The following is a 20,459-nucleotide window of genomic DNA, read 5'->3' on the forward strand; positions in this document are numbered from 1 at the left end:
GACCGGGGTTGAGGGCTGGGTGGCTGTCAGTGTGCCAAGTGGTGGGAAAAGCGGGGGGGAGCCAAAGCAAACACGAGCGATGCTGAGCGTCGGGGAGGGTCTGCGCATCTTCGTGCAGAAATGGTGTTGGGTGCCCCCCAGAAACCAAGGGGCAGCTCTCTGGCGTCTCCAGCCCAGGCACAGCAGGGCGTCTGCCTTTTGATCTCAGCAGCTGGAAACATGTGTTTAAAATAATGACACCGCATAGGGAGGATTTTTTCCTCGTGTTTCTCCCTGCTTTCCCTTTAGGTAACCGCTGCGCTCCCGAGTGCGCGCCTAGCAGCGAGAGGAAGGGAGGGAGAAGGGAGGGAGGGAGCCTGGGAAGCGCTGGCTCCGCCAGTGGGCGTTTTCTGGCGGCCGGGGCTGGTGCTGGAAGCGGCACTGCAGTGGCTGTATCTGCCTCTCTGCAGGCGAGCGCGCACATACGGGGCAATATTTGCCTTTCTTGAAGAAAATGCAGATTGTTGCCGTTTTCTTACTTTGAATGCGAGGTGGGAGCATGGGGAAAAGCGGACTTTAAAGGGGATCGAAACCGCTTGGCGGTCAGTAGCGCCCTGTCCCCTCTGGCCTAAAGGGGGAACGGAAATGTGAGGATTTTATGAGGGCGGGGAGCCGGGGTGCGGAGGAAATACTGCCCGGGAGTTGCCGGAGGGAACGCAGGACCGATCCGCGGTTGCCCCTTGTTCGGCTCCGTCCTTTTTCGGCTTTCCCTTTCGCTTTACTCCGGTATCTCTGCTAGACGTCCTGCCTTAAACTACCGCGAAAGGGAGGGAAGAGCGGAAGCATGTCCAACCCGGAGAAGCGGATCTTATCCCGCCCCTCGGCCCCCCTGGCTGCAGCACCCGGGGAAAAGCCCGGCTCCGGCAGCCGCCCGCTCCACTCCCATGGCCAGAGCGCTGGAGGTGGAGGCAGCGGCGGGTCTCCTCCTCCTCCCCCCGCTCCTGGAGGCGACTCGGCTGCCTGCAGCTCCCTCTCTCTCCTCCTAACAACCATCAGCAGCAGCAGGAGCCGCGCTACAGGCACAGCCTCCTCCGCCGTCTCCGCCAGCATCGTCTCTAGAGCGGCAGCGGCTCCTTTCCTCGTTCCAATCCCCTCCTTCTCCTCCGCTTCTCCATCTTCTTTTTATTTCTTGCCGCCGCCTCCTCGTTTCCCCTCCTCATTTTCCTTTAACCTCACAAGTCTCCAAGGGAGGGAAGGAGGAGGAGAGGCAGCGAGAGCGGCAGGAGGAGGAGGTGGAGGAGGAGGAGGAAGAGATGTTGGCGGAGCAGCAGCAGCAGCAGCAGCTCACTTGATCGCCCATCCAGGCGGCAGCGGCAGGAGGAGACTCTTCTGTTCTTCCTCCATCCAGGGCTCGCTGCTCCGTTCCGCAGCCGGCGGCCCCCGGCAGCACCACTCCCGGCTCCTCCTCTCCCCAGCCGCCTCTCGCCCGTGGTCCTGCAATTCCCTCGGTGCTGCAGCAGCAGCAGCCCGCGGCGACGGGATCCGAGGAGGCGACGGCCCCGGCGGGAGCAGGACTCCTAGGCGGCAGCAGCGGCAGAGAGGCGCCTTCTTCTCCTTCTCGTCTCCCCTGCTCCTAGGGCCAGACATGGAAGATGGATCTAATTCTGCAAGCTGCTTTAGGAGGTTTACGGACTGTTTCTTGAATACAAGTAGGTACCGGAGCGCTGTGCCCGGCGGCGGGGTCGCGCGTGGCTCGGGGGAAGGCGAAGGGCTGTGTCCGAGGCTGGGTGCATGCCTTGTGGAAAGGGCATTTCTTTGTGAGTGGGGGGGAGGCGAGGACACAAAGGGGCCGTATACGTGGGGCGTGCGTGGACGCATGGAGGAGCGGCCGGGTGTGTATTGAGGATGTACGGACAAAGGGGATGCTCGATGTAATTGAGTGCTCTTTGTGGGAGCTGGCTGTTAGCGCCTCGAGGATTTCGGCATCATTCCGGGATCAGACAACTCTACGTGTATGTATGTCAGCCCTTTGCCTGGTACATGCTTAATTTGCTCAGGAATGACACGTAGGGGGATGGAGACTGTCCCCCCTACTTACTTGAACAGGCAATAAGGAAGCATTGTGGTATCGGCAATTGAGAGAAAAGCGGCGGCGGGGGACCGAAAAGGGTGAAATGGATCGCTTCTTTCTGCATCCCCCGTCAGATCTGCCACGCGCGTTCACATTCCATATTTCTGATTCGGCTTTGGTACCGGGTGCCGCCTTCCCCTGGCCGCGGCTCGCTGTAAGGCGGGCCAGGAGCCCGAGAGGAAACATGTGCTCCTCGCTACGAGGGGCTGGCGCTGGAACGGGGATAGTGACCGGCTGGCGGGGAGGGCGGAATAAAGGGGGAATTGAGGCTCTCCACAAAGGGCGCCCCGCAGCCAGCCCTTCCCAAAGCCTCGCCGGCTCCCACCGAGCCCGAAGGCGGGGGAAGGGCGCGGGGCCGCGGTCGCCCCGTGCGGGCAGGCGGGGATGGGGCCGGAGCAGCCGCTCGGCCTCCTCTCGGTGCGGGGCTCGGCGAGTGGGTTCCCCGTGCTGGCCGGGGGAGCCCGGCGGCGGCGGCCGCGGCGTGCGGGAGCAGGGAGGAGGCTTCGCATGGCACGAACTCCCCGTTCGCAGGGACGTGCGGCCCGGCTGCCCCTCGGGTGTCTCGCCCTCCCGGCTCCGAGGCGCTTCCCCGGCACGCCGCGCCCCGGGGCTGGGGTGGCCCCGGAACGGCGGGGGCTTGGGGCCGAAAGCGCCCGGGCTCTGCCTGCCCGTGTCCCCCCGCCAGCCCTCAGTTCCAGCGCCCCGCCGGGAAATGTGCCGGGGCTCGGGGTGGTCACGGGACTACAGAATTTACAAGCGGAGCATGTATCAGGGCTGAAATATATATATATATAATATATATATACACATTATATATATATATATATATTTTTCCTAAGGAACTTTTTTTTTTTTTTTTTTTTTTTTTTTTTTGCTTGTCTAGTGTTCTGATGCTTAGGGCGACTTCTATCAGCTGTGGCTATGTTTTCTTTTTGTGACAGCTCCTTAGTTTGTGGATCTATGCCTTGAGGTGTCCCTAGACTTGAATTTTAATCTATTAGTATATTTTAATAAAGGTGGCTTTTTGGATGCAGGTGAACCGTGTGTGGTTCATTGGGGGGAAATGAGAAGAACTCCAGAGATGTCCTCTGAAACCTCATTATCTGTTTTATTACTTACAGCTGTCTTGAGCACAAGAGCCTGCAAGTGTGGTAGTACTTGTGTTCCAGAGTAGTGGTGAATAAAGATTGTTATATTCACTGCACTGTCTTTTTTGCAACTTTATTCAATAGTTGAATATGATACAGAGCCACATACTTGCTTATACTTGAGACCTCAAGGGAATCCTAAACTCTTTCAGTTTTAATTTTCTTTGTGTTTGAGAGTGGTAGAATGCTGCCATGAGTGTGATACAACGCTGATGTTTTAAAAGAGGTGGTCTTGAGAGCAAGGAACGGAACCAGGGAATGTGTATCATGTAGGGCAATTCACTTCTATTCCAGACCAGGAAAAAGATTATGTGGAAAACATCAGCTTTGTTCAAAACAGCTTTAAAAAGCAGTAGTGAATTCAACTTAAGCTATTTTATGAACTCTTGAACACAAGAAATTTGGTCGTCTTTCACTGATTGTGACCTCTGACTGAAGATTTTCCGGCAGGCAGGAAAGGAGCAGAATTATTCTTTCCCCTGTGAGTTTACTGACGTCTAAGAAGACATGCGGCCTCTCTCTGTGGAAACACTTTTCCATACCCCACAGCCCATGCTCATGGAACTTTCAAGAACTTAAAAGTCTGATATTCTCTGCTCCTCTTTTGAATTGATTGAAACTGACCAATGGTCTCAAAAGGTATTAGTGAGGTCAGACAGACGGATGGACAGACATTCACATGCGGTGTGTACGTACATATGTGTACTCTTCCCTCCCTCCCAGAGTGATTGCATAAATCTGATTTCCTTAGGAAACCAGGCTGAAAAAAGGAGTGGAGGGAAGTCAAACAAGATACTATTCAGTTCCAGCGCAGCTACTGCAAAGAGCACTTGTCCAACCGTTCGGAGTGCTGTGCACAGTCCTGGTTACAGTGCGGCCGGAAGGCTATCATTGTTTTGAAGAGGATGAGATCATGTAAAATAATGAAGATAATGTGCTGTGTCTCATAGCTTTTGTTTCCTGAATTGTATTTTAAGTTCTAAATCATATCTATGTGCATATATTTGTTCATTGACTTTAAAGACAAAAAAAAAACAAAACAAAACAAAAAAAACAGCCTTAAATATTTTTGCAGGGAACCTGAGGAGTTCTGTAGGAAAGAGAATTGAGATGAGTCCTTCTGGAAAGAAGATTTAAAAGTGACATAACAGAATTCTCAAGAGTGAAATTGCTAGAGATATATTCTTCTTTCATCTCTGAGCTCTTTTGTTTGACTTGCATGTTCTCCAGTCAGGATTTTGTTAAAAGGTTATTATTATTAAAATTTTAGATTCTGCAGTACTCAGTTTGTGCCATATCTGGCTATTTTACTTATTAAAATTCCTAATGAACCCCTGGACTGCAGAAGCTTATATGAACTTTGTGTGGTGTATGTTGTTTTTCTTAACTGTTTCAAGTCTTGGTGTATAACACAGTGTTTTCAGAAACTTTTAGTATTGAACATCCTGGATCAATATTCCAGTAGAGTTCTGCCATATTTAGAATACTTCGAGTTGCCAGGTATTCCAGTATTTCAGATTTCCAGGAAATGTCTTGTCTTTAGGGAAGCATCCCATCTTCCTTCCACATTCAAGGTCTCTCATGGTGCAGGTGTAGCATATATCATCTGAGGTGTCCCGTGAGTCTGCTGGCAGGTATGAGCTCTTTAAAATGTCTTGCCTTTCTGCTTGTCAGAGAATTGTCAGCTTGTTATAGGCAGTTACCTTTTGTTCTGGCTGTTTTAGTTCATACCTTCACATGCCAGATGCTAAGACTTTCTGACTAAGCAGCACTCTAAGAAAGAATACATGTAGTAAGATCTGTTGTTCAGGAAGAAAATAGCAATTAAAATAAAAATAATGTCAAAAGTGTTCCTGTTACTTGATCTAATGGAAAACTTAATCTTGTCTTGACTCTTGTTTTTCCTGGTCTGTGTATTCATTTTTTTGCAGTCAGAGTGTTCTAAGTTAAATGCTGATGTTCAGCAATGAATCCCTTGTGTGAAGGTGGACAGAATTTGGTTTTCCAATTAAATCATGCTTAAAATTTAGAATATGTAAGAAATGAAATTGTCTCTGGTTTTCACCCCATGGATTCTGACTCCAGGTTAATTGAAAGCAAAATTATCACTAAAGTAGGATACAGTTAAGATAAGTAATATCATTCAACAGCTCCCATCAGGACTGGTGTTTCACATTTTGCATTAATGTATAGGAACACCATGAATCCTGGTCTGCAGCACTGCCATTCTACTTTGTGGGATAACAGAACACTACATAGGGCAGACAGCAAAGAATGGCACCAGAAAGGTAGTGAGAACCATGAAAGCACAAGAAGTTAACAGCGGAGAAGGGCTTTCTTTTCCAAGCCAGGTATTTTTACAAATGGTTGTCTGTGAAACGTGCTGTTTGCATTTGGAATATCTAATGTTCTGTCCCTTTGACTCCTCAGCTCTGCTGCCTGTGCCTGATGGTTTGGGAGTACCTAGCGCTCATAAGCTTTGAGAGAGGAGTAGCGCCTTCTCTGTTAACTCAGGAACCTTGCTCCTCCTGTGAGATGGACTGTGGAAGGTGTGACTATGCACAGTGGGATAGTTTAGAAGAGCTGGGAGATGGTTTGTGTTTGCCACTTGTGTGAGGAGGATGACAGCTTATTTAATATTCTAACACAAGGCTGTCACCTTCTTCTACCCCATTTGTGTCCTTCTCCCTTCTTCCTTGTGTTTAAGCCACTGTCATGGACATGGTGAAAACCTGAGGTGTAAAGATGAGTTTTTATTCAACATGTACGTGACAGTGACTTGATTTTGAAACAGTCATGTGAGTGCTTATTTGCACTAATGATCCAGGGCATATAGCTGATTGCCTTGCTTTTATGTCATCCGTCATACAGATCAATACAACAGTAACTTCTGCTTAGTTTTAGGATTCTGTGCCATTTTCTAATACAAATAGATTATAACCAACATTCTCTCAATATTATGAAGTTGTGGAGTCACTTTTTGATTCAGGAAGTTAAGAATGTGAGTCTGAGTGAGTGGATTTTTACTTGGAAATGGCTTATGCAGCTTGTTGATTATGTTAACCTTGGCTGTGTTTAAAATAGTATTTCAGATTGAGTTTAGCATCAGCTTATTTTTTAAATGCTGCTTTAAAAAGTGTGTAAATTTCAAGTCGTTCTGTTTAATACTTGAGCATTCGATTTTTTGTGTGTTTTATAATATTGCAGTTTTTTCACTGTTGGCACTATTATCGCATTCTAAAAGAAAACTACAATCGTAAGTAAAAAATATATAGAAAAAGAAAATAGGCTGTTTGAGGATTTTTTAATTTTTATGCTCCCTCTGCTGGCTGTTTCAGTTACAAGTACCTGTACTCGAACATTTTTACTAAATCTGGTTTTCCTTTTAATGCTTTATCAAATAAGTAGTAATGTGTACTGATTTCATATTTTTTAAAATACGAAAAAAATGCATAATTGTTGAATGAAGAAACACTATTTGCAGGAATGGGAAGTCTGACACTTTTTTTTTCTGGAACCATGTTTCCATTTTTTTTATACCTCGTATTAATTTTAATTTTTGTTCCAAAAACAGTTGAATCTTTGGGTGTGTTGGTCACATCTTTACTAGTAATTTTCACAGAAATAACAATTTATATATTTTTCCAAACGATTTGTTTATCTGTTTCATTTGTTGTAACAAACTTATTGTCCAGCTTTGAAGAACAGCTGTGATAAAATGTAAATAGTTATGCTATGTTTTGTTAAATTGAAAAAAGATAAAATTCAGTCATGAGTTTGACTTACTTCTACATAATTAGCAGCAATGCTGCACTCAAAGTGTTATGCAGATGTAAGGGATAATTTCTTAAGGTGCTGGTTTTTTATACTAGTGTACAATGGTGTTCATCCAAAATATTTATAGCACCCAAAAATTGTAATTTCTAGGAACTTCAGAGATTACAGACAAGGGTTGCTTTATATATTATAGAAATGGAGCCATTTCATTCCCCCTGCGGGTGTCAGCGATGGCTAAAGCAGTTCAGCGTCTCTTGCTGGTGCTTCTGCTGAAGTTCCCGGCTGCTCGGTGCTGTGTCCTCGCCCGTGCTGGTGCTTGGCTTCCCCCGGCCGGAGTTTGAAGAGTGCCACCTGCTGATTGACAGCTCCGAGAGCGATGCTGCCTTTGCCACCTGAAGGCTCTCGCAGCTCAGCCTCGCTTGGCTTGGGGATGTGACAAGTCGATGCAGTTGAACCTGGCAACTGTGTGGAATCAAGTCACAGCTTTGAGCTCTGCTATTAAATGATGCAATTTATTTATTTTTTTCCTAAGTTGTTTCAAGGTCAGGAGGCAGGATTTCATCCGGCCAGGTGGGCTTCCCTTGCCATCTTTGTCCCCTGTTAAAAGCTTGTGAGAAAGTGTCATATTTCTGTGGTTTCTTGATCACTTCTTGTCAAGCTGTCATAATTAGTGTGGGAGGAACCGGCCTGGATGGTGTTTATGGAGGACTTTTGCTATGCCAGACAATGTAATGATGTGTTGCACAGTCAAATGAGGCCGTTCAAAAGGCAGGTAACAGACTCGCCACCGTGACTCTGTTAACAGATGAACATTCCGGAATGCTCATGATGTGTTTGTTTTGCAGGAGGGAAGGACATTTTGGTTAACAAGTCCTAAATTTTTACAGGAAAGTCGTGCATTAGTTTTTAGTTTAGTGCACTCTAAGAACGCTTTATTTCAACATTCAAGTATGCTAATTATGTCTTTTAAAAAAAACTTGGCAGCTACAAAATGTATAATTTACGTACTTACAAGGAACTCCTTTATTTCAAAGTTCTTTTAATATATCTTTTCACGGTGATTTGTTGCTGCAGGATGGCTTTCTTAATTCCAGCTCCTAAGCACCTTGTCACAGGTGGCATTAAGTACAAAAAAATATTTGTTTTACAAATTTCATATTCTTTTGGAAAACCCATTGATAGCGGGTCTTAGTCTGTGTGAGGTTTTTAAGAATAAAATGTCACATCATTAAGAGATGCCAAATCTTACAGCTCAAAAGGACTTGAGTTGTGGACAGTATATTGCCTGAAGACTTTCTGAAGTAGTTCTGACTCAAGAATATTAAAAGAGAAAGGTTTTGAATATTATTTACTGCCTTCAGAGAACCCAGAGTAATGTTACTGGTATCTAATGAAAATAATAATAAAAAAACCTCAATGTAGAAGCAGCAGTAGTAATTTTGCCTTCTTTTGTGCTGGGACTCAAAGAAGAGACTGTCAGGGCCTGAGACCAGTTAATCCACCTTCCATCTGAAAACTTTTAATTTTTTCATTAGCACTTATTGATCTGATTTCTTGTTTCTGAATTATTCAGCCGATAATTATTTCAACATTCTTCCTTCCTCTCTCTTTCTACTTGCGTCAAAAAGAAATCCCCTAGTGTCAAGCCACAAATACTTCCTTAAGTAAAAGGAAGAAAACTTTTGCATCTGAAGTTCTAACAACTTTGTATAGAAACCTCATATCTCTAGTTCTTCTGACCCATACATACCCAAAATAGTGGGTATTTGTAGCTGCTGACAAGCACTTCTGTGCTTACCTTAGTAATACTACTTGATTTGCTTCACCCTGTGGGGAATTTTCCACACTGGCAGGAAAGAAGCCACTTTCTTTGTCATGTATATTTTAGTAGCATTTCTACAACATTGTGGTTCAGAGAATAAAATGCTTAGCTTGAATTATGGTGGCTAAATGTGCATCCTTTTTATTCTTTTGTAGTTTTCCTCACTGCCTAGTTTTTTATATCTCCACTGTATTTCTTCTATAGTGTCTTATTTTGTTTGCTTCCAAACTGGGTAAAGCTACTTCCCTTTCTTCTGAAGGTCTTTGACTTAGTCTTACAAAAAGAAAGAAAAAAGAAAAAAAAAAAAGGAAATGTCTCAGTATTTCACTAAAAATTTTTTTCGCTAACACATAACCGTTGAGTTTATGATAACTCATTCTTTTACTTACACTGGGTTTTTTGTGTTTATATTTTGGTTTTCTTTCATGCATATACGCATACCTTGGCAGCTTCTCTAGAGTGAATTCTTTTTTGGAACATAGCTCTGTCGGCTGTCCTTTCTTTGCATGCCTGTCTTTCGGTTATATTGTAATTTCAGTTTTATATTACTTCCCCCTAGTCCACCCATAAACATTTTTTAGCTGATGTTTCCTTTTTGACTGCTGGATTGTGTTGATTTTGTTTCTTCCTGCAGTGGTTGGGTGTCTTATACTGTCCTTTTTACAGTGTTTTTTTTTTCCCCAACTACTTCTGTTGTGTGAAGGCACTATGGCGCTATTCTTCTTCTTCTGGTATGGTTCACTTAAACAGTATTGTCTGGATTTTTTTTGGTAAGAAGAAATTTTGCATGGTAGTTTGAGAACGCTGATGATGTGCTCTGTATTTACGGTGACTCATTGTATTTCCTAATCCGCCACTGTCTGCCCAGCCCGAAGTGTGATGTCAGTAGAAATTTTTTCTTGCTTTTTTTTGAGCGCACGTAGGACTGATGAAAGTTACAGTTTGATGTAACAGGAAACTGAACTCATCTGTTCTCAAAACAGGCACTGCCTTTGCTAATATGCTCAGGTTTTGTCATGCTAGGCTTCTGTGTCTCGTTCTTGAGAGCAAATTGCTTTTGTGTGGATGTGTCCCAATGTTTCTGTTTCTTCGGACTTTGGTTTTCACCAGTTCAGACTCCTGAGACAACTGCTCTTGGAAGCTGCTTTTTCATGGATCTTAAATTCATGCTAAATGTAGTTTTGTGGCCTTCAGCTCATGATTAGGAATGCAAGAAGGTCTTGGGATTAGAAGTGTCATTTTGAGAAGTGCTTTGAAGACATCAGAGGGAATGGGTGACCTGCAGGCTCCAGTGTTTATAGAACAGTACAACTTCTGGCTTAGCTCTTGTGATGGTAGAGACAACAGAATCATTTGGCATGTTGCAGGAACTTTTGTAGACTTTTTGTGGGTAGGAATGTGCTTGTAGATTGCGTGTTTCTTTCAGACCTTTTTTGGACTTTTGTTGGAGCTATATGCAATGCTCATGCATTTGAACTAAGCACAGATGATGTGGGCTCAAGCTTTAGTCCTGTCTATTCTGCTTAATTTTTAGTGAGCTCCTTGGTCCAGTTTAGACTGATGCCTAATTGCATGTGTTGGGAGTAAGCCAATGCAGACCGTTCCCAAAAGGTACTGGGAATTATACTTGCATCTTCCCACCTTGTGAAAGCAGAAGGGTTTAGCTTTGCAGACACAAACTGTGTCATGCCCCCATACTTTGTGGTTAAAGATCAGGCTCTGGGCTGTTTTAATTACTTGTTCAGGGACATAGTTCAATGGAGCAGCAGAGGACCCAAACAATCTGAACTGTTTGTGGCCATAGGCAGACCTTGTTTCTACACACCGAGTTCTCCTAGGGAATGAGCCACAGGTTCTACAAAGTCCTGAATGAAAGATGCGTGCAGTGAATAAGGGACCATATTGGAGGACATGGCATGCTGCCCAAGTCAGCACAGTTATTTATATTTTCTGTCTTTGTTTCCTGAACTGGCTGCTTTGAAAGGGTCTTTGGAGGTTGTGACTAAAATGTGTATATGAATGTTGATAGGAGAACAAGAAGACGCAAAGTTGGTCACTTGGCAAGGATGAATGAAGTGTGTGTGGTGATATTACATATCTTAAATTAATGAAAGATGGTGGAGACTTGTCCATCTGTGACAGCAGTATTGAAGGGACAAAATTCAGGAATAAAATAAGGAGAAGACTGGAATGGTAAGAGGTGTTTAACATTTTTATTGCTCAAAGGAATGCAATCACAGCAGAAGAAAATGTTCATCCTTATAGGGAAAGCTATTTATAAACTTTAAGAGATTTCTTTTGGAGTAGATGAAAGGCTTGATATGTAAATATCTCCCAGCAAATTATCAAATTTCAAGGGAATCTCTTCAATGAAGTATAAGATTCGACTGAAGTAAAAGATTACTCTTTTTTAAGTGCGTTTTTTTCTTTTTAATGTCACAAATGCTTTCTTTCTGCTTAACTATTAACTTTTTCCTCCTAGCAACAACATAAGTGTGCATGGTGAATCTTATATACTTTATGAATGTGCTAACAGATAATATTTTAATTTATTTCTTTACTTTTTGCAGCTTATTATTATCTTCATGAATAGGCCAGTTGCTACTTGACAATCTTTTGTTTATGCCAGCTGAGAATGTCCTTTACCATTGTTTTTTAAGGTCGCTCTGAAAGTTTTACTGTTCTACCCCATGTGGTTTTTATTTCCTTTTTCCTTTTTTCATTTTTTTTTTTTTTTAATGCTTTAATTGTAGTTTAATAACTGATCCACCTTGTTCCTGCTTTTTTTTTCCCAACAGTTTATTACAGTGTAATTCTGGCTACATGTAGAGCACATGCCCTTCTCTGTCTCTTAACATGAATGGCCTTGGGTGGCTCTGGCCGTGGATATGTTGTGAGTATAGCTAACATCACTGTGGTTGGCTGCTTTGATGATGGTGACCTCGTACTTGTCCATGACAAGCCTTGGTTCTTGTTTACAAGATGATGTTGCAGGTGTTACCTTCTGATTTGACTGCAAGGCTAATATTTTGTTTGTTTTTCTTCATTCAGCTGTCTGTACTTCTTTAAAAAATATGTGGAACTACTCTCTTAACACTTTGCAACATCTTGTTTTAACAACTCGTGTTTGAATCAAAGCAACTAGCCATTCTGCTGTGCCAAGAAACACTTCTTCCCAAGCACTTCTAAAAAGGAGGTTTTTGTTTCACTTGTTTCACAATTCTTTTGCTGTTTATGGAGCTGAAGGGAGGAATGGTAAGGAAGTTGAAATTTGCTATATATATCAAAATTGAAAAGAGAACATGAAAACAATTACACAGTTGTATTGAGCAATATTGGAATTTTTGAATTCTTTTGCCAGAACAGAAATTGTTTAAGCTTTGTTTAAATATAGTTCTGTTCTGAACTTAGCTTTGGAACTTAAACTTGAGTTGACAAAATGATTTTAAATCCTCTATAAAGACTTTAATATTTGCTTAAACCCATATGATTTTGGTATGTTTTAGATGTCAGAGATGAGCTCCTGCAGGTCTACTAGTGGCAACTGAGATACCTAACCTGTGCTTCTTTGTTTGAAGTCACTACCAGCTCAGCAGAGGTAGCAGGAAAAAGGCTCAAGCGCATGGTTTGGCTTCCTAACCTGTGATACTCGCAGAGGTGGAGGTCTGCTGAATTGCTGAGCTGTAGGCTGCTGTGATGGGTGAAGAACTGCAAAGGTGACCTTGGGTCCTACTCGTGTACTGGTAATCTCTAGAAGCAGATTGCAAAAGGCTGTTAGGAACAATGAGGACATAAACTGTTACACTGTCTGGCTTCATTCCCCTTTCTGTCTGTTAATTCTGGAGCATGTCTGATCCCAAAGCAGGCTGTTCCAGGGGGATGAGATATGCTAGGTGCTTGCTGACTCTCTCTGGTGTAGAGTAAGTTTTCTAATAGTTCACTTCCTGAATAAGTTCAGGAAGTGGAATTTGTGGAGTCAAAGGGTCACTGGTGCTGGTGGGAAGCCTGGTGACATGTCAGCCTGTTGCTGGGAGCTGATGACAGGATAACCCCTTTCATCAGCAGCTCATCTTAGATCAACTTAGCTGTGCTTGGTACACTTACGCCATAGTTTCGTGGTCACTTGAAGTTCACATAAACTAACCCTCCTGTTTAAATAAATGGACTAACGGACTAATTATTCCTCCTTAAGGCTGCTCTTTCTATACATGAGTACTCCTCCCCTTGTGCAGGCATGTTTAGGGGTTGGAAGGGTATGTTTAAAATATGTTATTTAACATGGAAGATGAGGATATAGCATGATCTATTTAATGCAGACTTTGCCATCTTGGAAGTCAGCTTTATGAAGGTTGCTGCTTATAAGCTCAGGTGTTTGTTTTGGTTTGTTTTTTGGTTTTTTTTTGTTGGTTAGTTTTGGTTTTTTTTTCCTCACAGGACTTTTATTTCTTTCGTAGTTTTGTTTCAGTACTTTCCCCACTCAGAATATGCATGATGTTGACAGGAAATGTTACTTGGCAACTTTTTTTTTTGTTTTGTTTTTTTTTTTGTAGCAACCCCCAAATCCTTCTAATTCTACTGTGAAGACATTTTACAAAGATGGACTTGCTAGTTTTCTTTTGGGCTTTTCTACTGGTGGTGGTTGCATGAAGGTTTTTTTTTTTTTTTTGGAGAATCATAGACTATCCTGAGTTAGAAAGGACCTGCATGATCACTGAGTCCGATTCCTGACCCTGCACAGAACAACCCCAAGAATCTCATAATGAGCCTGAGAGCATTGTCTATGTGCCTCAGAACATTGTCCTAACACTTCTTGAGCTCTGTCAGGCTGGTGCTGTGACCATTTCCCTGGGGAGCTGTTCCAGTGCCCACCCACCCTCTGGGTGAAGAACCTTTGCCCAATATCCACCCTAAACCTCCCCTGACACAACTTCAGGCACAACTTCTCTCAGGTCCTGTCAGTGGGCACCAGAGAGAAGAGATCAGTGCCTGCCCTCCTCTTCCCCTCATGAGGAAGTTGTCACTGCAGTGAGGTCTGTCCTCAGTCTCCTCCAGGCTGAACAGACCAAGTGACCTCAGCTGTTCCTCATGTATCTTCCCCTTGAGGCCCTTCACCATCTTTATTGTCCTCCTTTGGATGTTTTCTAATAGTTTTATATCCTTTTTTTGTGCTATGGGGCTGTAATAATCTCTCGTCATTTGCATATTACTGAAGAATGGAAAAGGAAAGGGATTAGGTAGAAGTACAAGAATATTCACTGTTTTTCTTCGTTAATGGTTGGAGATAACCTGAAATAATTATACCTACCACCCCTGCCCAGCCCCTGCCCCAAGCACTGAGTGAACACAGACTAGTTCTCTCAACAAACCTGGAAGTTTGTAAAACCAGGAAGTTGCAATGAGCAACTCTGTCATCTTTCCAAGCAGCTGAGGAAAATTTAACAAAGCAGATGAGTGGCTACAAAGCAGAAAAATGGCAGAGCCACAATGGCTTCTAATCTGGGGATCCCTCTGTCAGACCACATGGTTTTAATGATCCAAGTAGAATGCTGCTTTAGCTTCCTGTGATTTAATTTGTGTTTGTGTCTGTCTTTTTCTGTAAACAGCTCCCAGATGCTGGGGATCTGGGAGCTTTGGATGAAAAAAATAATTCTCTTCAAGGGCAACAGTGAAATCACTTTAAATGCTCTTGCATTGAAAGCATGAAGTATGAGGTAATTATTAGTTTTGATTAGATCTATTTATGCTACTGCCACTTTTCTAAGTTACATTTTAATTGAGGAAAGAATTAGTGTTTTAGCAGATAGCATTATATATAATATATAGTGAGAAATGGTAAAAACAATAAAGATGACAAAATTACCTCACCGTCACCAAAAAGACTGGGGGAGAAAAAAATGAAAGGGAAGGCAAAAACATGTTAAAGAGAAGACAAACTAGAAGGCATTATTTAGATGCTTCATGACTGTATTTGCAATTCATAGTTTGCTGATCAGTTACCATTTTTTGCCTCTTTTATTGATCTCAAGCATTAGAACTTGAGGCAGTTTTACTTCACCTTCTGTGATGAATTTGCTCTGAGTTTCAGAACATACTTTCTTCCTCCTATATATTTACTGGTGTGGTCTGGCCACAACTAAGTGTGCTACAGTCAATGCTGTTGCTTAAAAAGTGACAGATTAAGCCTACTGAGGGAAAGCTTTGGTCAGAAATGTAATGTTTTCTGTAGATGTTTTTATAACTCAAGCATGCATCCTTGCATCAGTAGGAAAATCTTTCTGAAGCTATATCAGAGCTCTTGAACTTCAGGGTAATTATTGCGTTTTGGGAGGAGTATCAGTAAAGGGTGTAAATAAGGAGAAATAGGTAAGTACCTTTAAAATTGTACAGCGGCTGTAAAGTAATATATCTTCAGTCCAAATTATGGTTACTGATACTTTCCTGTGCTGCCATTCAGTGTGCACTTTGTCATCTACATGCAGAAGCACAGATAGCAGTCACTTTGTGTCCTGAGGTTAAATGTTTGCTTTACTTACTGGTGCCTTTTATATCATTTGGCTGTCAAAATCTGCCTGTGGAGATTTAGTCCTGCAGTTTTATCAACTGATCACCTGATGTGCAGTTATGTGAAACTTTTGAATTAATGCTTGGGATTTATTTAGTTAGTTTTTTTAGCAGTTTGTTTCAGACTTGCTTGGTAATAATCTTGTTCTGGAAAAAAAAAAAGTATTTATGAATTATTTTGGTAAAATGCTGCAATACAAATATTGTCATCTTACTGACATAATGCTTTCTTTTTTTAGAGCAGTGTATAACTTGGGTACCACCCAAACTGCTGCTCTCCTGTTTTGTATGTCTTCATATTTTAACAACTTTGCTTTCTTGGTTTTTTCTGCTCAAACACCATGCATCTGCTCAACTCTGCACCTGTTCAATTCAAATTTAGCAAGACAAAGACCAGTAACCCCTAAACCCCCATCAATTCAGTAGTCATTAGTTCTGAAGTCTGGATATTCCTGATGCTTTTTCTTTTCTCCTTCTTTCTCCACCCTTTTCTTGCTGCCTAGAATGTCTGCTATCTCATAAGATGTGCAGAGCTGCTGTGGACACTTGTTCATATCTCTGTGGCCTTCCCAGCTGCTGGTTTTCATGAGCTCATCTGGCACATATATATTACAGTCAAATTTGATTACAGTTAATCACAAGATCAAAAATCTATTCGTATGGGCAAATTTTGTAGCTGACAAGCCAGTAAGGCAATTGCATGTTTTGTTACTTTTGACTTTTTAAGGATCTGTTGGGTTTTTCTTCTTGTTGCATCTTCTCTGGATAGCATTGAGGTTCTGTCAATGATGGCTCTAATTTCTTTGGATTCCTAAGATTTTTAGTGCTTTATGCACAAGGCAGAGTTACATAGCTTCTGCAGGAGAGGTCAATGATGTTTTCAGTAGCTTTTTCCTTCTCAAGTGTCATTTACCAAGGGACTCTGCAATCGAGTCATCGTGATGGAAGTGCATCTCAACTGATGTAATGCATTTGTGTTTCCTGGAAACAGGACAAAAATCACAGCTCTGCTTCACTTAATGTGAGATTTATCATTGATTTATGTTGTCACGTGTCGTGGTTTTAAGCCCAGCTGGAGCTTAAGCACAACTACTATTTTTTATATTTACTTCTATAATTTGATCTTTTTGTTGTAATGGATTGTTTTTGCCTTATGAATCCAATTTCCTGACATTGGTCCCTCAAAGAAGTATTGAAAGTTTTTATTCATGAGGAGTATTTTTACAAAATATTTTGAAATATGATGTAACCGGATTTCAACAGAACTTCTGGTCTTTTTCTCTGCATACTATGCTATAACAGGAGATCAACATGATTGATATGGCAAGAGGGGCTAGATGCATAAAGCTGGATGGACTTGATAAATTCTTCAAATAGACTAAATATTTATCTAATGCGTTTTACTCCTGTCAAGACCTGTGCAGTGTGTATTTCTCCTGTCAGGAATGTGTTTTCTGATGGAGGTGCATTCTCAGCCTGTCTTGGAAACTAAAATGCATTAAGCTGAAACAGTATCACTTTGTTCCTGTTGGCTGCAACTGTATATGTTTAAGCCAAATCACTTCTCTGTCTGATACCTTATTTTTTTCTCTTTTGCCTAAAATCTCATTTAATCTGAAGTGGAGACACATTACATTTTGTCACCAGAGAGTATTTAGTGTCTACTACTGAATGTTGTGTTTTGACCTGTGGAACACAGTGACTTGTCTTGCTATTTTTTTTGACATGGCTTCCTCTGCTTGACTTCAGAAAAAGTTACGGCAATATATGGAAGAGCATGAGCTCCGTGATGTACAAGTGGTTGGTTTGAATGCTTGAGGTGTATTTATCTGATCACAGTCAGAGAACAGTGTACAGAGATTTAACTTAATGGTAACATGGAGAGAGAATAACTATGTGTATCAAATTCATAACCAGAAAAAATCTTAAAAAATGCTCTCTCATTTTTCCTATGTAGTCTTGGTTTTGGTGGGGAGAGAATTTGAGGAGAGGTTTGATATTTAGTAATTGTAGCTGATTTTTGGTGTATTAAGACAATGGTGGTATAGGAGCTCAGAAAACATACAGCCAATAAAAAAATAAAAAATAAAGCAACAAAGTCCCTCCTGTGTACAGACATCACCAAGATATTTTTAGACTTCAGCCAGGCTGCACGATGTTGTTGTGAGAAGTTCTGTAGAACTTTTTAGGCACTCTTAATGGTTGTGTATGTGTAAGCAAAGATGACTACTTGCAAAGGTTCCCTTCTGTCTTGGTCATAATGGTACTCTGATGGCTTTGTATTATTAAAAATAGTAGTAACTGTGTTTTGGAATTCTGTTATGGGTAATTCCCAATTCTAGCCCATGGTCTCAAAGAAGATTGAAAGGCATGGGCTGAACCTTGTGTTTGCTTTGACAGGAAGGCAATGGCAGCTAGACAGTTGTTTCAGAATACTGAAGCATAGAAGACTCAGTGGTTGTTTTTTTTATTTGCTTAACTCTGCATAAATCCAGCTGAAGAGAAGTTCTGCAAATGGTTTAAAAACAGTAGGATAAAATTATTTTGTAAAGTAAAACAAAGTATGTTTTTGTAACAGCTGGAAGATACTTTGTTTATGTTGCTTTGTGGCTGTTCCTTTTGCTAGGCCAAAGATGAAATTTGCAACTCCAACCCCAATAAAACTCTAAACAAGAGCTGGATCCATAGATGAAAACTATACGTAGCTTTTTTTATTTTTTTATTTTTTATTTTTTTCTGAATAGACCTTTATTCTTTTAAGTGGACTGATGTGTCTCTAAACTAATTTGTGAATTAAATAAAGATTGGTTTAGCTCCAGATTTCAGGAAAATTAACTTGGAAGGACACTCTCAGATGATCTGAACTAATGAGTAAGGTATGTTAAGCTGGTGAAAGTTTTCCTTTTTCAAATGTTGGTGCACTCAGTTCCTACTAAAGAGCAAACTCATCTGAAGCAACTATCATCCTCTTGTTTCTTTCATCATTTACTTCATATTGAACTGCTCAGTTATTCACATGGCCTTTTTGTAAAATCATACATTGGCAGAAGCTCAAGGCCATGATACAATTTCTGTAAAAAAAAGTAGAAATCAAGGGAAAGGAGGGAATTGCAGGCCATGATGTACTTTTCTATTCAAACTTGTGCTATCTGCTGCTGATTTCTCCTTATTTGTATGTCCGTCAGAAAACGAAAAGCAGCTTTTCTTCACTAACTCCCTCACAAGAAAAAATAGGTTATTTTCTTTGCTGGTCTGAAGATATGGAGATGGCAGCTTGTGTTTTACTTGTGAAAGGATTTTGATATTTTTGAGGAGTTTTAAAGAAAACAAAACATTAAATAGCTACTGTACTAAGGGACACCAGATGTAAAATACACTAGAGGTGTATTTCTGAATTGTAACTTGCATTTTGTATTTGAAACAGACTTTTCATTCCCACAGTGTTAGTGACAAGTATTAAAAGAGAATTGGTAAGGATAATGTTAGTCCTGTAGCAGCTGGATTTTTAGAGCAAAGAGAGGATTCTCCTGATTGGATGCTGCAGAAAGGCAACTCCCTGCTTTGTCCTCCAGCCAGTTGTGCAATGTTCAGGGCTGAAAATCTGTCAACACAATTTTTTTTTTACTTTTTTATTTTTTTTATTTATTTTATTTATTTTGTTGATTTTATTGATTTTATTTTATTTATTTATTTATTTATTTATTTGTGGAAGCAGATCATCAAAGCTCCCTAACAAACACACTTAGAAGGTGCTGGATTATGATTTGGATAAGAATAATTAATTCAATTAACTTAATTCCAGGTTTTGAAGAGCACAGTAGAACCACCTGAAGAAGAATATTTGACATCCAATTATGTTTTAGTTTGTTACATTTAACAAATTTTTTTTCAATGGAAAGTGGAGACCGAGGGGTTTCTGTTTCAGGAGATTATTATCTGGTTTACAGCATATTTGAAGTCCCTTTACCTTCTTTTATCTGAGTTATTCACAGGAATGCTTCATACAGTTGCTATCTCTGGCTTGAATTCAGCTGAATTTTCTGGACTTTTTTTTTTTTTTAAGTTTTAGAGATATCCCTTTCTTTGACTCAACAGATGGGCTTGTGACATATTTAAAAAGCAGGAGGCTTCATGAAAATAAATGGTAGTTGCAGTTTCTGAGGCTGCAATGAGGAAACACTGCTGTTGGTAATGGGGAGGAGACTGGAGTCCAAACTAGTTTTCCATTCTACAGCTTTTCTTCTGGTATTCACATAATTACATGTAGAAAGCAGGTTTTTTTTTTAGTGCTGTGGCATTTTGAGGGACTACTGTGCTGGAGGGGTGAAATAACCCTTTATCTGATTTTATGGGTAAAAGGAGGAAGGGAAATAATGCTTTTAGATGCTGATGTTAAATGGCAAACTGCTAGAATTGTTGCAGTTTCACTTAGTCACCTGCTCTCTTCCCTTGATGATTTTAAGTTATGCATGGTTTAAATTTAGATTTATGGTGAATATATTTTTCTTGACAAAGGTACAATACATTAGTAAAATTCACATGTATTATACATGTAGAAGGTGGGCAGCTAGTGGAAGCTAGGGAGGGAAATAGAGTACTACCAAGTGCCCGTAGTGGTATTTTTAACAACATAAATGAATCTGTTCATATCTTCCTAAAATACAGAAGAGGTGGCATTCCTGGTGCCTCCCCTATTAGGGCTACCTGCTGAAAGGGTGAGAGAGCTTTCAGTGGTCTTTCCTCCTTCCAAAACTTGTCACTGTTAATTGATTCCTTTTAGTAGATGCAGTATCACCAGGAAGAGAGTTTTTTGGGGGGTTATTTATTATCCCATCACAGTTTCATTTTAAGAAGATACTTTCCTCAGAAAGACCAAACACCTGCCTCCCATGCTTGACAGCTTTACCAAGGGAGAACAGCTGTCAAATGAGTGAGACTGGTAGTTTTATAGAAGCCCATAATCTTTTTGAGAAGTATTAGGGATGGATGCCCAGCAGTTACAATTCTGTGACTGCTTTAAGTAGCCACCTTTTAGCTGTTT

At 41.3% G+C, this 20,459-nt stretch overlaps 1 protein-coding gene across 2 annotated transcripts in view; it reads left to right on the forward strand.

Annotated features, from left to right (window-relative positions):
• Positions 1-385: 385 nt before the first annotated feature.
• Positions 386-20,459, forward strand: part of PDE10A (phosphodiesterase 10A) — a 172,335-nt gene continuing 152,261 nt past the window's right edge. For both annotated transcript variants that reach the window (XM_086877961.1, XM_086877962.1), the window contains exon 1: positions 386-1,688. In XM_086877961.1, the coding sequence (XP_086734087.1) occupies positions 824-1,688 (865 nt within the window). In that variant the 5' untranslated portion in view covers positions 386-823. The remainder of the gene's footprint in view (positions 1,689-20,459) is intronic.

The sequence above is a fragment of the Cyanistes caeruleus genome, chromosome 2, assembly GCF_971803275.1.
Source record: "Cyanistes caeruleus chromosome 2, bCyaCae1.hap1.1, whole genome shotgun sequence".
Lineage (NCBI taxonomy): Eukaryota > Metazoa > Chordata > Aves > Passeriformes > Paridae > Cyanistes > Cyanistes caeruleus.